The sequence below is a fragment of the Fusarium verticillioides genome, chromosome 3 (assembly GCF_000149555.1).
Source record: "Fusarium verticillioides 7600 chromosome 3, whole genome shotgun sequence".
Taxonomy (NCBI): Eukaryota; Fungi; Ascomycota; class Sordariomycetes; order Hypocreales; family Nectriaceae; genus Fusarium; species Fusarium verticillioides.
In genome coordinates, this window is record NC_031677.1 from 3,107,275 (window position 1) to 3,122,180 (window position 14,906).

The window sequence follows — 14,906 nt, forward strand, 5'->3', positions numbered from 1 at the left end:
GAAGAAACCTCGAATTTCTTCATTAGGTTTAGCGCTTCGGTGTTGGATGTTTTTGGTGGGGATAACTCACAGAGTAACTTGGCGAGTTGCCTAACTCACTTCGATCCAGATTCACATCCATTGGATGAATGCTAACCAAAATCTACATACACTCTAGGTTGCTCTATGAGACAACATTATCACAATACTTCACCTTGGGGCAAAGGAAATCCTTTTTTTTTATTTTTTTATTTTTTTTAAATCATAACTTGGCTAGTCTCGTACTACTGCTACGCCACTTGAATGCAAAGTTACTCAAAGAGCGAGGTCTGTGTGCGCTGACCATGATGTTCTCAACAAAGCCGACTCTCAATACGTCGCAGTCAGTCTCTGGACCAAGTAATCACCACTATTGATGCCTTCATACTTCTTATCTTTCTCCGTAATGAACGTCCCCGGAATCGCCTCAATATAGCTTTTGAAGTTGGGGTTACAAAAGTATCTGCCACCAAGTTAGTCTGACAACACCACAATAAAACACTACTATACTCACGCAATGCTGTATCGAGGTGGGTAAGATTCAGCTTGCTTCTGCGGTGGCTCAACAACTCTATGGATAGTGCTCTTGATGGTGTCGTTACTCCATCTCGCAAGCAAGTCGCCAGCATTGACGACGACTGTGCCTTCGATTGGTGTCGCATCGACAAATTGCCCTGTTGGGCTCTTGACTTGGAGCCCCCCTCGAGCATCTTGGAAGAGAAGGGTGATGGATCCATAGTCCTATTCTGGGGTCAGGGCAAAACTCGTAGGATCAGAAGAACTTACGCTATGTGCACCAGCTCGAACTGTGCCTGGCTTCGTTTTGAAGATATTGGACTCAACGGCTGGATAATGCAATAGCCGCAGCGTATTGTCTCCGACATCGACAAAAGAATCGAAGAATCTATCATCGAGCCCCATTCCAACAGCAATAGCTTTCATGACTTCCACATGCAGTTGGCGGCACTTCTCAAAGAATCCAAGCATATCCTTTCGAAACCCAACAAGGTCGCCGGTTTCTTCAAGCCATCTATTCGGATGTCCGGGCTCATCTTCACGGCCAATCTCAAGACTCTCTTTCAAGTCCGGCAAAGCAGCACGCACTTTCTCAACCTCCTGAATATCCTTGAGCTGACTGACTTTCTCGCGTCCAGGGGCTGAATAGCCTCGGTTTGCCTCTGGAGTTGTCCAGACTACCTCCATCTTCTTCTCCAAAGGTTCATTGAAGAAACGGGCTGATAGATCAAATGCATGCTGTAAGTCTTCTGGAAGGATGGGATGGTTTTTGAGATAGATGAATCCAGCTGTTTTGAACCCGTCAAGAATGGCATTGGCCGTTTCATTGCGCTCCACAGGAGTTCCGCTGAGGAAGCGTGAGAAGTCAATGAGCTTAAACAGGAGAAGCTTAGTTGGTAAGAGTTACAGCCTGCTGGGCATTGGATTACTGACGGGAATTAAGAGGCCCTCCTTGCTCACAGCTAAACCCGAGGCCATGGCAATGGTATCCGTAGAGGCAATATAGTCGGCAAGACAAATGGATGAAAAGGAACTGCAGTAGGTATTTCAAAACAGGTTGCATAGAAAATGAGTCGTGAGGGATGTCCTTAAGTTTGCTGGCATCTGCTAGCTACATATATATACATTGGCACAGCACCTCTACTCTGATACAAACCGATAAGCGTGAACGGCACATTCCTCCACTTGGCAATTAGAAACGAAAGAGGCTTGCCGGCGGCCAACGCCTAACCCCTCAACGGTTACTGATAAGCAGGTGATAGGGCATCGCAAGGTTGTAGTGATAACAGCCATGCGGGGTTAGTATCGATCTCAATCGCTCCCAAGCAGGCCAAGTAGCATCTTATTATGCGTGTCTCTCAACTTGGGTAACCCGATTTGTTGATCTGCAACGTTGCTGCAGCTTGGCCCGCAAGAGTTGATAGCGAGTGTGTGTGCTGGCTGTGCCTCATCCAGACATTCTAGCTTGCTTCTTTACTCACTCGAAGCTTTGTCCAATTTCCAACCTCACACTTCCACCATTGATTGCCTCTATTCTCAGAATTCGAAACACCATGTCGTCCTCTACCTCCCGCGTGGTGGACATACACACACACATGTACCCTCCCTCATATATCCATATCCTGGAATCGCGTTCCCAAATCCCCCTCGTCCGCAAGTTTTCTCAAGCACCTGATCCGAGACTCATCCTTCTGGAGGCTGAGGTCAAAGCATTGGAAGATGCGACACACAACCCCGAGGCAAAACCGCCTGGGCGGCCTCTAACATCGCATTACGCATCGCTTGCGCAAAAGTTGCACTTCATGGATACGCACAGGATTGATATATCTGTCATTTCCCTGGCGAATCCATGGCTAGACTTTCTAAGCCCATCAGAGTCAGGCGCAATCGCGCAGTCCGTCAATGAAGAATTCTCGCGCATGTGCAGCGAACACCCTGGAAGACTCTTTTTCTTCGGAACACTTCCTTTGACAGCAACTCTCGAGACTGTCCTCGCCTCTATAGAACATCTTCGGATCCTCAGATACTGTCGCGGGGTCATTCTGGGCACTTCAGGACTCGGGAAAGGCCTAGACGACCCTGATCTTCTCCCCATATTCGAGGCTCTCGCAACAACAGGACTGACTGTCTTCCTACATCCTCACTACGGTCTCCCAAATGACGTTTGGGGACCTCGAGCGAGCGTCGAATACGGGCATGTGCTTCCTTTGGCCCTCGGCTTCCCTATGGAGACAACAATCGCTGTCGCCAGGATGTACTTGGCTGGCGTTTTCGACAAAGCCCCAGAACTGCGCATGATCCTCGCCCACAGTGGCGGAACCCTGCCTTTCCTTGCTGGGAGGATCGAAAGCTGCATCATGCATGACGGGCAGCTGCTTCGTGAAGGCAAGCTTAACAAGGGCCGTCGAACAGTGTGGGAGGTGTTGAGGGAGCAGGTTTATCTTGACGCTGTTATTTACTCAGAAGTTGGGCTCAAGGCAGCTGTTCAAGCTAGCGGTGCTGACAGGCTTATGTTTGGCACAGATCACCCCTTCTTTCCACCACTTTCGACTGATGAGCAGGGGGAATGGGAGAGCGTGAGCCTGAATGCGGAGGCCGTTGCTCTTGCAGTGGGACAAGACACGGGAGACTTCAAGAACGTTATGGGGATGAACGCTGTCAAAATATTGCGGCTCGACACTGAATCGTGATTCTAAGGGATATATTAGCGTGAGATGAGCCACTCCGTATAGACATAGCTACCAACCTTGTTTCGAATCCTCTCTCTAAAAAGACCTTTACGAAACAGGTGCATGCTCCGCAAATCGAACTTCTGCCTGGTGTATTCTCGTTTTGGCATCAAGTAAACCTTGCTCCGCTTGTTGGTACTCTTCAGGGGTCCCTTCTTTCTGCCGTAAATCCCTGACTGCCTGAACCGCGCGGAGTTTATCGCAAACAAGCTCCCAGTAAAACTTTTGGTCAGCACCGAAGTCAACAGAGAAGTCGCCTGGTACATCCATGACGCCATTAATTGGTCCTGGTGCAGGCTTGCCGTCTGAAGCCTCCGCGGCCTTTCGTGACTTGCGCAGAAACTTCTCTCTCGCCTCGTCCTGTTTCTTCTTCTCTTTTTTCTCCTTCAGTCGTCGGCGTGCTTCCGCAAGGTCTTCGACTTCCTGCGCAGCAGCGGCTTGGCGCCTTTCCTCTTCCTCGCGCATGCGCCTCTGTTCAACTAATCGTGACCTCTCCTTCTCGATCTCTTGTTTCTCCCGCTGCTCCTTTTCCGCTCTCTGTACCTTCCAAGCATTCTCTCGCGCCTCGAGGTCGTCAACAAAAGCTTTACGCTGCTTGTCCATGGTCTCACGCTCTTGTTTTCGTAGCAGGGCAGCCTTGATGGCGCCGTCGTAAGCGCCGCGCGCCCCTGCTTCGGATAGGATGTCGCGGGCGCGTTCGAAAAGCTGCCATTTTTCCGCATCAAAATTGTCGCCTGCTTTGTCGGGATGGTATTTCAGAGATCGCTTGCGCCACGCGCGATGGATGTCTTCCTTGGGTGTGAGGGCATCGATACCAAGGAGTTCATAGAGATCTACATCTTTGGAGGCATATTCTTGAGCGAATTGCAGCAAATCGGCGGCTTTTGCGTCAGACATGTTGGGGTCTCCTGAACCATATGCCACTCGTAAATAACTGTTCGAGTGTGGAGAAAAGCAGAAGCTTTTAGACAGTAGCCAAGGCTTGGTTGAAGAATCACGAAAGCACGTGACCTTAGAGCCATCCAAGCCTTTGGGATGGAACTGTACTCCGAATTTGATAAGAGACTATTAATTAATAAAATGGTAAAAAAATCTCATGTCTCAAACGATTCATTTATTATGATGGACCTCCCAAATGCGAGGCGTTGACGCCTCGCATGGCCCGAAACATGTACTCATCATATACACCGGAAGACTTAACACAGTCTTTAGAAAGGTGAGAAGACAATGTCTTCACATAGTATGTTAAACTCATCATAAGGTATCATATAGTAATGTAGCGTTATCTAAGTCTTTTATCCCTTCGGGCTGTAGTCAGAAGACTTCTGCCGCCTCCTACCTAGCTATCAAGCCAGAGACTTCAACTATTTATCGTATCCGCAAAATAATACACATTCGGTGATCCTGCTGACAAGCTGAGTAAGTATCGCTCATAGGGTCCCAAAGGCTCTTCAACCATTATCCGTTGTCTTGCCTCTTTGGGGCCATCATTCTCGTTGCCGACGTATTCCCAAACCCATCGCCCCTTCGACCAATCGTTAGGATGGCCCATATGATCTTTTCCACGGTTCGGACACCAACCAGGCTGGAATGGAACTGGATCAGTATATTTCTCACTCGTTCGTTTGAGTTTCCAGTTACTGAGCAAAGCTCGGCAGTCCCAGACGTGGTCATCATTCAAGCCGAGGCCTTTGCAGACAAGCCTGATTCGTACGGAGCTGTGTATTCGCTCGTTTGTATCAAGAAGGTATCTTGACCTATCGCATTTCGATTGGCGGTCAGTTGGCCTATACAGACCTGGTGTACGAACTGTCTGGCCAGAGAGTTTGTAGAGGAGTCCTGGAGCTTTGCTTATTGTCCCAAGCCCCCAAGGTCTAAATGGGCGGTTATTCTCGTAGATTGGGTTTATCGCCCACTGGCGTTTCTTTGTTTTCTCTCTCCTCTTCCTCGACTTTATGCTGAGTTTTGAGGGAGTTGTGTGATAGAATTTGAAGTTCTGGAAGAAACATCGTTCTAGTGCAGGGAGGTCGAACTCAACCCCAATTGAAGCCAGTTGGTCCATCATCCCTATTTCGAAGTCAGTCTCTAAGTACAAGGTTGCTGTACATAAGTTGTTTGGAATTCTCACATGCAAGTGTGATGTTTGACATGCCTTGATCTTCCCACCCGCCACCGCAGTTACCATGATTCCCAGGAAACCATACCTGCCTGAGATCCGTCGTGTATTTGTTCTCCGGGAGCCTCTCCCAGACTGCTGGTGTGAAGGGGGGCCTTGTTTCGTCCAGAGCAAGGGCCTGGAACGCATGTTCGATTCTATCTGACAGATTTGTGTCATGCCACTTAAACGTAAGAAGCTGGTTAGTAACCCGAGTTATTGAAGATTTGGAGGTGAGACTTATTCATCATTGTCAGCACGAATTCCCAGTTTCTCCAGCCACAAGACTCTGGGAATCCCGAGGCTACCCACGGTATCCCAGACGCCCACTGCTTTGATGGTGATGATGTCGCCTTCTCCTTCACTCCGCCTCACACGAGTGTAGCCGAGTTGCTCCAAGCGAGCCCGGTAAACTTCTGCAGCGTCCTTCCCTTTAGGTTTGTTAGGGAATGGAATGTTGGGGAATGGATCTTCATAATCATCGTCCATCCAATGCTGCATATCTTTGAAGATAGGGTAGAAGAACTCAACACCCTCACGCGTGAGTAGGCCTATATTGCCAATCATGCCTGCCACAGAACGGACTGTGAAAGCACCTCTGGAGAAACCAACGAGTATTATCTCATCGCCATCCATATAGTTGGAACATAAAAACGAATATGTTTCCCGCATACGCTAGAAGAAATGGTCAGCCAACAACCCTCATCATGATGCTCCGACACCCTCACCTCTGCGAGTCCCATACCAAAAGCACCGCCAGTAATGCTGTCGAGTACGTTGCTACCTGTACCAACACCTGACTCATAGTTGACCACTTGAAGCTTGCCATCGCTGCACCTCTTCTCAAAGCAACGGGATATTCGAGTAACGTTGGAAGGTATCTGAAGAGAACCTTCTTTTCTTAGCAAGCCGGGTTCTTCGTAGCCATTGTCACTATCCATCCAGGTGCCATCGCAACAGGCGATTAACCGCTTGATGGTCTTAGGAGCAGTCTCAGTCACCATCGTAGAGATACAAACGCCGTGGGACCCTGTGTTTCAGACGCCAAGAAAATAATGAGAGGAGATATCGTTAACCGGTGTATACGATGCAGAAGTTCAGTGCGGCAGCCTCGACCATTAAATAAGGCCAGAACGGCAGAAAACAATGAAGAAGGCTGAAGACTGGCAAATGCATCACCGAGCCGTCAAGTGTCGGCTCCTGAGAGCTTCACCATCCATGAGATAAATTAAGCGACAGGCCAAGACTATCCCCGGTCTCAACCACAGGGCTGAGGCTCGCGAGATTACATACCTAGGTAGTACAGTCAGACGACGATCCAAGAGTTAATTTCAACCATCCTGTAGTCCGTATGTAAGCCAAGGTCGCAGCAAAAGTACTTAATTCAATGTCACTGGTTTAATTCAATTCCCAAGACTAATCAAAAAGTACGCGAATGGGCTCTTGCAGCCCGGCCCTTGTTGTACAGGAGCTGAGGACACAGTTGGGGTCCGCAGCAATGCCAGCTGTTGCTTACTGCCTGGTTACCTGCTAAAGGGGGCAAACACTGCGACTTGAATGAACCCCTTGTCCAACAAGATACCGACCCACCCAATGCTTCAAAAGTTCAGAGCTATGGAGTAATTTGCTACGTATTTCAGTGATTAACTTCACTATCATCTTATCCCTGAGTCTACGTCAAACTAGCCCCGGTCAGCCTTCTCACTGGCTAATATAACCTCAGTCTTCAGTCTTGTTGGTCAGCATTCTTAGATACGTTCGTTCAGTTTTCGCCTCAACTAGAAGTCTGTGCACAACCACAACACCTTGAAAGAAGGTCTGTACTCCGCAGGCTTGAAGACGATGATCCATTCAAGGACTCATGACTGGTGGCAGTGTGAGCTTTCGCCATGCGTCACAACTTCTCTTTTAACTCCCTGAGATATATAGTATATTGGGACAAGGCTTCAACGTCCTGCAAGGACCAATATATTATAGAATACATTCTAATGGATTGTTCGGCTGTTGCTTTGTCCAGGAATTCTAGTCAGGAGGATCGCATAATCTGATTATTCCGCCGTACAACTAGAATAATTTGATACTGTCATGGTCCGTCTTTTCATGGTACGGTGTAATCACTGACAAAAGGTCCTGCGTCAATAACAAAGTACAGTTTGGCGATGACCGAGAAAGAAGCTTAATGAATATTTAGATATGTCCCTATTCAAGACATACAAGTTTTGTATCTATACAGTGTTTTACAGCACAACTTCAATCTTACTGCTCTACTTTTCATTTCTCTGATTCTCAGCATCGAGGCCTTCTCGCAACCACTCCGGCACGAAAGCCTTGACCTTTACTCTATTGCGGCTTTCCTCCTCGCCCCAATCTAGGACAAACTCGTCCTCGGGGTTGAAAGCCCCCGACGCCGCATCTCCCGGCAGTGTCACATTGGTCATGATCTCCAGGCGGCACAGCCCGAGCCCAATGTTTCCCACACCCTTAAGCCACTTGCCGGCGCTTCGACCTCTTTTCTCAAATCGTCCGATGCTTGTGTCTCGTGGTATCATGTCTGCTGTCACACTCTCGAGAGAAGACGTTATGTCGTCTGCGTGATACTGAAGTGTTGTTGGCGGTGCATGCTCTTTTTCGTAGATTACACAGGGCAGAATTCGTTTGCGAACTACACCACGATGTCTAGTGCGGATGGTAAGTTCCTGACCAACATAGCAGCCTTTGTGGAAATCGATTCCTTTCATAATATCGATGTTCGTTTCCTGAGGAAGAGCGTGCTCTCGAGATATCTCATCTTGACCTTCAGGGATGCCATTTAGGTATCTCCTTATTGTATAAGCTTCCTGGGTGCTTGGTTCGAGATCGATCTGGGGAGGGTGCTGATCCAGTTGCAGTAGCCGATACCCCAGACCGGGGACTCTTGGATCCTGGAGAGCAAAGTTGGCCGACTTGACGATTGAGCTCGAGTTCGCAGAATTTGAGTCGTCCCATGCATGCCAAACTGTTGCCTCATCATTTTCCAATAAGCGAACAGCTAGCTTCGCTCTAAGCTTGTAACGCTTAATATGTTTCGCGAGCGTTGATGCTTGGTCTGCATCAACTTCAATCAGATACCCTGGCTCCTCGGCCGATGCTCCCAAAGTATTGTGATTGGGGTAGATAAACACATCGTAAAGTACCCTGCCAGTCGCGGTCAAAAAAGCGGCATAGAACCCATCACTCCTCAGGTTTCCGTCTTTCGTGGTCACGTTGGCAGTCACAATTCCCTGTAGAAACTTTGCTGAGTCTGGGCCGGTGACGGATATGAGTCTTCGTGAAGTCAACGATGTGTATCCGGAAAGAGGCGGTGGGGGAGGAGAAAGCGAAGTCGCGTATTGGCGCCGTTGCAGCCGGTACGTACGGCATTTGAGGCCCGAAGAAAGATCGTGAGCGAGGGCTCGCCTCGGGGGAAGTCGCATGATAGCAAGTGTGCGGTTTTATCAAGACGTCGACATGTTTACACTGGAAAGGCGGCAACTGATCTGATTTGCGAAAAGCTACAGAATGACGTACTGAGAGCGCTTGGTCCGTGCATTTGGCTCGCTCGCGGACTTCGGACTTTGGCAATCCACGAGAACAAGATCGACATACAAATTCTCCAAGTCCGAAGTTTAAATGCGGAGGAGTTTACTGCTTGTCCTTATTCCCGAGGTTCAGGGAATAGATCAAACTAATCGCTCTTGAACAATATCGTGGGTGTATCGTCACAACGGTCAGCATTAGTCGTGAGCAACTTATGCTGTCAGCAGCAATATTCACGAGAAGTCTGAGACCAACAATGGAATTAATAGCCAAGTGATGGTGCTTAGACGATGCTCTAGTCCAAAACATATCGTGAATGCTAGCCCGTTGACTGGCTGGCCTCCCAGGAGATCAGCAGCTCACCCTCAAGACTGGCTATAGATAACAATCAAGTAGAGTGCTGTTGATCAGCAGACCCCTATGTTACATAGACTCGACATCAACTAGTAACGCTTATCAAACCCGCCTAGCTTGCTCCCGCAGTCCCGATAACAGAAGGTCTATTACCTACCTAGGTGTTTCGGCTTGAGATCAAGTCTATCTCGGTCACAGGCCACTTCCCCGGAGTCGTACAGACCCCCATGGCCAATAAAACGCGGTCCTGATGTCCGATTTCCGGCCGGGATTGCTCGGAGAGGAAAACGGAAAGATGTGAACCATATTCAGGTCCTGTGACCGACCAGCGCCGGCTGATACGACGCCGTGGCTCCAAGTATCGGACCTTGTGTTAATTTTATCGATAGGTGGGGCAGTCTGGCTTGCGCAAAGACTTACAGAGTACAGAGAACGCGCAATACAGGCCCAAACGCATCATATTGCATGAAGAATCTATATGTTGATAAACTTTGTGTATGTGACGAGTTCACCATGGTCTCCTACGATTCTTGCATTCTAATGCTGAGTATTGTAGCATACGCGTATACATAACGAGCGATAAGCAGTGAACAGGGCCTCTCTTGTCTTATCGATCTCATGATCTGTGATCTTCCATCGAACCCCGTCCCCCCAAACTCCTTCTAGAGATCGACTTTTAGCTCAACGGACAATGCTTCCGGACACGAAGGCTCAAGGTTCCCCTTCTTCTCAGCTACGTGGCTATTGTGAAGAAGACCGTGCATAATCATACACAATGCCATGGCAAACAGTCCAAACACTTCGCTTAAGCATGAAGCAGTCAATTCTCCTTTACCGCCTCTGTCCAGCCCAGTAAGGGGTTAGCTGGGCTCATTCATTCGCAACCCAAGTCGATAAAGGTGCATAGTACCTGTCCAGTGCTGTCCTGCCAGGTCAGCCGTCGTCGAGAGGCCCAGAAGCGGTCAGCTCAGCTTGCTTCAGCAAGACACGCCCTGGGCCCTTGCATGGTGTATGGTATGTACCTGAGATTATGGGGCCGCGAGCCTCTCGGCTAAGAAAGCCAAGAAGGCAACAAGACGATATTAGTGGGTAGCGAGATCGAGTGGCCGGGAGACGTGTTCATGAATTTGAGGAATAAGAAAGAAAACTCGCATCCCTTCTTTCCCAGGTCCGACTCATCGTGATCCATCGGACAGGATAACTCATAAGTTATTGGGCTTGTCTCTGCCCAAGGTAAGTAATGGAGCCCTGACCCGGCTGTACGTATGTAAGGTTTTTAAAGATTTCGACTCCAAAGCGGAGACGACCCGCGGACGCAAATTTTGTGCATGGTTCTATCCTTGTTCACGATTGAGTTGTCTATGTTGACGTTTCGTAAAATCTTTGGAAAAAGTCTGAAGAAAACCACCACCTGTGGAACGCTGGATCCAGTCGGACCCATTTGAGGCTCGATGCGGCGATGGCTGGTGGGGGATGATTAAAAACTACTGTTAGTGGGAGATCCAAGCATAAAAAGATTGTAATATTGGGCATTGAATGACTTCTCAGGGATGCTTTGATAGTTTCGCCAAGCCTGTGTTCGTAAGTGCTTCTTCTTGTTCAGTCAAGGGATCGAAATAGCGGGCGGGCTACATATGCGGCCTGGGCGGTTTTGTCCATCTGTAATTTTTGCCTGTGCCTCTTCTTTTCTTTTTGTTGTCGTCACAGGACATCGGGGTTTGGTAATGTCCGCTGATAGTCATTGCCATGATTGATGTCAAACGAGCTTTGCTTCGACTGTTACGTAGGTACTGTGTCGCTGACATAGCAACAATGGAGAATTGAATGTCTCCGCTGACAAAACCCGACCGTTACAGACGCCCCAATGTGTACAGTTTATGTATCGTGATTGGGTATCACAGACCCTGATGGTTGGGACGTCAAGGTCTTTCATGATGGGCGGGCTTGGCTGATGAATCATTCACCGCAATCGAAGGGGAAAATTCTCTAGAGCAAAAGGGGCGTGCATTGGAGGAGTCGGTGTAGTACTGCCAAGATTCCGCACGCCCTTGACGGATCTCACGGGCACCGCCTGTTGGTCCAAAGAGACCCCGATCGGACTTGGGCTTGCGACCGATCCCGATACTCTCAGTTATCACGAAATTTTTACCGCTGATAAGGATATCGACCGGCGAGCATGGCGTCAATGCCGGTTACCATTCATGATAGCCGGCTGCTGACCGAGGCATAGCATAGCATAGCGCTCGCACTTAACATAGGAGATTCAAGAATGATGAGAGTTTTCAATGTTTCTCTTATTTATTTTTGGGGCTATCGAAAGCCTCTTCTGACTATCTACCATTGGGGCGAAGCCTATCGAAGGCTGCCACTCAACCGTGTGGGAGCGGAGCCAATCATGATAATATCCAATTCCCATCTGCCTGGTACAGTCCTTCTTTGTCCTTCGTAGAGTGGTGTAATCCTTGTATGTAATAACACAATGAGATCCGTCAAGTCATATGCTTTGTAACTAAAAGAAAATGCAAAAATGCTTTTTGTTGTATCCAAATCCGTGTGGTATCCCTTTGTATAGTAAACGCCATGCAATGCCGACATCGCTTTGTACATGAAACAAGTCGCTAAAATCACAAATCAATCATCAAATGAGTTCCCGCTCAGTAGACCGAGATGGCCGACACAAGCCTCGCAGGGTTTCGAGGTGGCAGGTAGTACTCCTCATCGTAGAGTGAATTGGATTCTTGTTCTTGTTGCGACTGCTCCTTGACATCCTTCTCATCGAAGGTGAGGATGGACTGAGGTGGCGATGGGGGCATTGAGTCATCATCAGATGAATCTGAGTCGTGGTCGACAAGCTCGGGGGGTGAGTTGGAGTGAGATGGTGTCCGAACAAGCTCTAGCTGAGCATAGTCCTCCTCAAGATCATCCTCCTCCATGTCTTCGTCGAGCTCGACATGTGTGATTCGTGGGCTCATGGGCTTGACGGGAAGAGAAGTATTGGCCATCTCAATATCGTCATCCTCTGAATCGTAGTCGTCGGAATCCGAGGAGTCTGAGTCGTAGTCATCCTCATCCTCTTCTTCGACAACGTTGTCGGCCCACTGCACCCTTCGTTCTTGCTGGGCATTGGTTGCTCCTCGTACAGATTGGTTAAACCATCGTTCTTGTTCTCGCTCAGCGTCGGCTAGCTCGAGCATCAGAGAATCGAGGAGGTTGGCGTGGCCGACAAGCAGTCGGAGATCATGATCGGGCTGAGCAGCCTCACGCGAGAGCTTGGCTCGGGCCTTGTGGGCGAGGTAGTAAGTTTGTGTGATAGACATGTTCTTCTTGAGCGTGGACTGTCGGAGAGAAGAAGTCTTGGAGGCAGTTGGCCTATGAATAGAAGTGGTTGTTGTTGTTGTAGTCGACATGTTGAAAAAGAGGACCCAGAAAAGGTAGGGGTCTTTGTCCTATGTATATAATGGCGGTTTGATGTTGTGAGTCAAGGCAGCGATCCCGATTGCGGCAGGCTTGAAGTTAGCGGCAGGGATGTCGGCTGTGGTGACAATGACTTGTGGGATTAGGTGATAAGGTGCTAGTCGAGTCCGTGGGTTTGTCTGAGACGAATGTGGGGATAGTCGACCTTGATAGAAGCTTTTGAGGCTGATTAGTAGTTGTTGTGGTGATGTTGTGTTTATCTGATTGATGTTGTGAGAGAGATGGATCTTGGAACGGGGGGGATCCGAATCTTTTAACTCCAGTGATCCTTTACGGACTTTTCATGTTGTCTCACGGGTGTGGCATGGGATTATGAGTTATGCCCGACACGCCGCTAAGCGGACTTTGCGCACGCGGACCCGAGGAGTGCGAGAAATGTCCACAGTCCCCATTGCGAAGCAAGGGCCAAGGTTCGAAGGGTGTGTGGCTTAGTGATGATTGACATGGATATGGGTGTGTGTGGACGGATGACTCTTGGACACCGCGAAGCCGCGAAGCTTAGAAAGATCCACCCAAAAGGCTCCTACAGCACATCGATTTGCACATGGCCCCTGTACCTTTCTGTCTTTTGCTGGATGACATGGATGACATGGATGACTGACCGACACGTCTCTTCTCTCCGGCAGCGAAACATCCCCGTCCGCGGCCCCGATGTAGCGGGCGGACGTTACGGAAGTCCATGTCAATCCTCGGGCTTGGGTACCTCAGTCAGGCCGCTACTTGACGGCCCCGGCGCAGGTACCTGCTGTATTATGTGTACCCGAACTGGGCAGGCGGAGGTTCACTGCCCTGGATTCTTCCAAGCCGTGTCCCTCAGTCCTTTGTTAGAGTTATCACAGCGACTGCATCTTCCGGCTATCAATACCGGCTTCCAGTACCAATCTCAGTCGAGTCAGTCCTACTAGCAGCATTACGCGGTAGCAACGGTAATCCTCTCCTCAATGGCGCAACAAACCCATTGCTTTCACCATAACTCAGATCGAAACATGCTCAACTGTAAGGTAAGCACTGCCAGCACACGCATCGAGTCGCAATTTCACACAGGGCTGTCGTGGGCGATTCATAATCACAGGCTGGCTTTCGAGGTCCGTAAGCAGCCTACAAATGCGCCTTTGATTAGAAACCCGGTGCCAGTAGCGTTGACTCTTCAGCCTACCACAGTCGTTAATCTGACCATGTCCGTCTAGCTCCGCTAGAACCACGACAAATCCGAGGATGGATTTACAAGCCTGCTCTTCAGGAACCTTACCTAAGGCAGATGCATTTCTCAGCATTGAGCGAACCTTATTCGTTCCTTGCGCCCTATCGGTGTCGCGATCATGTATGACTCCGATACGGCGATGACTCTTGCTGCAGAGTCGATTTCCTAGATGGGATAGGCAGAGATCCAGGTGTGACGCTGATTTACAAACGCTGCATGCTGGCTCAGCAACAACATACTGATGGACGTGAATTTGTATTATCTCCATGCATCCATCAAGACCAAATCCAAGACAACGTTTTGCATCCCGTGCCTACCTAAAGTTGAGTTCCCGTCACGATGATAGGTAGGATGACCGGGCTACATGCTTTCCAGTCCCCCTATAGTGAATGCCCGCTGAGCCAGTTCAATTTGATGCTTTTTAACCGACGACTCGCCAAAACCAAATTCGTAACGACTGTTTGAATATGCTCCACGTCGATGTTGGCGAGTTTCACGTAGTGGCTGATTGATCAGTCCAGATTGCGTATTCCGCTCCCCATCGTCTATGTACCCTGGGGCATAACTCCGCCTCGTGTGCTTGTCGTCAGCAGCCAAGGGATCATAGGGCATACCGCGAAAGGGGTAGCTGTTCCAAACAGCGAGCATACTGGTAAGCGAAAGCGAGAGGGCATAATGGGAGGGCATCGTCCAGTAACAACGCACGATGCTCACTGTGCCCGGGCCTGGCCCAGTCCGCGGGGAACATACGTCCTTGTCCACGTATTGCTGTAATCAATCGTAGGGCTGAGCTCAGTCGGCCGCCATCTAATCCATGCATGGATGTCGGCTTTGTTGTTAAAGACCGAATTACGGTATACGAGCCAATGATAGCCAGCAGACCTGCCAATCACCACCGTTATGT

The 14,906-nt window shown here is 49.2% G+C and overlaps 6 protein-coding genes across 7 annotated transcripts; 1 reads left to right on the plus strand and 5 right to left on the minus strand.

Moving 5' to 3' along the window:
* Positions 1–348: 348 nt before the first annotated feature.
* On the minus strand, positions 349–1,512 carry FVEG_05274 (hypothetical protein; the record flags this gene model as incomplete). Its single annotated transcript, XM_018893422.1, has 4 exons — positions 349–481; positions 533–759; positions 805–1,407; positions 1,468–1,512. 4 exons carry the CDS (start codon positions 1,510–1,512, stop codon positions 349–351), a joined length of 1,008 nt encoding a protein of 335 aa, XP_018750272.1.
* Positions 1,513–1,859: 347 nt separating this feature from the next.
* FVEG_15613 (hypothetical protein) lies at positions 1,860–3,409 on the plus strand. The gene has a single exon (XM_018904799.1). The coding sequence runs from the start codon at positions 2,088–2,090 to the stop codon at positions 3,222–3,224; it is 1,137 nt and encodes a 378-aa protein (XP_018750273.1). The 5' UTR covers positions 1,860–2,087; the 3' UTR covers positions 3,225–3,409.
* On the minus strand, positions 3,312–4,160 carry FVEG_05275 (hypothetical protein; the record flags this gene model as incomplete). The annotated part of the gene is made up of 1 exon (XM_018893423.1): positions 3,312–4,160. The coding sequence occupies one exon, from the start codon at positions 4,158–4,160 to the stop codon at positions 3,312–3,314; it is 849 nt and encodes a 282-aa protein (XP_018750274.1).
* A 308-nt stretch (positions 4,161–4,468) lies between these two features.
* FVEG_05276 (hypothetical protein) lies at positions 4,469–6,886 on the minus strand. Its single transcript, XM_018893424.1, has 4 exons — positions 6,147–6,886; positions 5,707–6,093; positions 5,392–5,602; positions 4,469–5,330 (listed from the first exon to the last, which is right to left on the minus strand). Exons 1-4 carry the CDS (start codon positions 6,420–6,422, stop codon positions 4,624–4,626), a joined length of 1,581 nt encoding a protein of 526 aa, XP_018750275.1. The 5' UTR covers positions 6,423–6,886; the 3' UTR covers positions 4,469–4,623.
* A 589-nt stretch (positions 6,887–7,475) lies between these two features.
* On the minus strand, positions 7,476–11,531 carry FVEG_05277 (hypothetical protein). Of its 2 annotated transcripts, none has more exons than XM_018893425.1 (2): positions 10,238–11,531; positions 7,476–10,167 (listed from the first exon to the last, which is right to left on the minus strand). In XM_018893425.1, the coding sequence occupies exon 2, from the start codon at positions 8,868–8,870 to the stop codon at positions 7,683–7,685; it is 1,188 nt and encodes a 395-aa protein (XP_018750276.1). In that variant the 5' UTR covers positions 8,871–10,167; positions 10,238–11,531; the 3' UTR covers positions 7,476–7,682. The 2 variants fall into 2 exon arrangements, with proteins under 2 accessions (XP_018750276.1, XP_018750277.1); XM_018893426.1 differs by having other exon boundaries at positions 7,476–10,247; positions 10,350–11,170.
* A 38-nt stretch (positions 11,532–11,569) lies between these two features.
* FVEG_05278 (hypothetical protein) lies at positions 11,570–13,371 on the minus strand. The gene has a single exon (XM_018893427.1). It carries the CDS (start codon positions 12,732–12,734, stop codon positions 11,982–11,984), a length of 753 nt encoding a protein of 250 aa, XP_018750278.1. The 5' UTR covers positions 12,735–13,371; the 3' UTR covers positions 11,570–11,981.
* Between the last annotated feature and the right edge of the window lie 1,535 nt (positions 13,372–14,906).

Coding starts and splice junctions, on each gene's coding strand:
- FVEG_15613 (XM_018904799.1), top strand. CDS start 2,088: ATGTCGTCCTCTACCTCCCGCGTGGTGGACATACACACACACATGTAC.
- FVEG_05276 (XM_018893424.1), bottom strand. CDS start 6,422: ATGGTGACTGAGACTGCTCCTAAGACCATCAAGCGGTTAATCGCCTGT. Junction 6,094..6,146: donor TTGGTATGGGACTCGCAGAG/GTGAGGGTGTCG, acceptor CATTTCTTCTAG/CGTATGCGGGAAACATATTC. Junction 5,331..5,391: donor GTCAAACATCACACTTGCAT/GTGAGAATTCCA, acceptor ACTTCGAAATAG/GGATGATGGACCAACTGGCT.
- FVEG_05277 (XM_018893425.1), bottom strand. CDS start 8,870: ATGCGACTTCCCCCGAGGCGAGCCCTCGCTCACGATCTTTCTTCGGGC.
- FVEG_05278 (XM_018893427.1), bottom strand. CDS start 12,734: ATGTCGACTACAACAACAACAACCACTTCTATTCATAGGCCAACTGCC.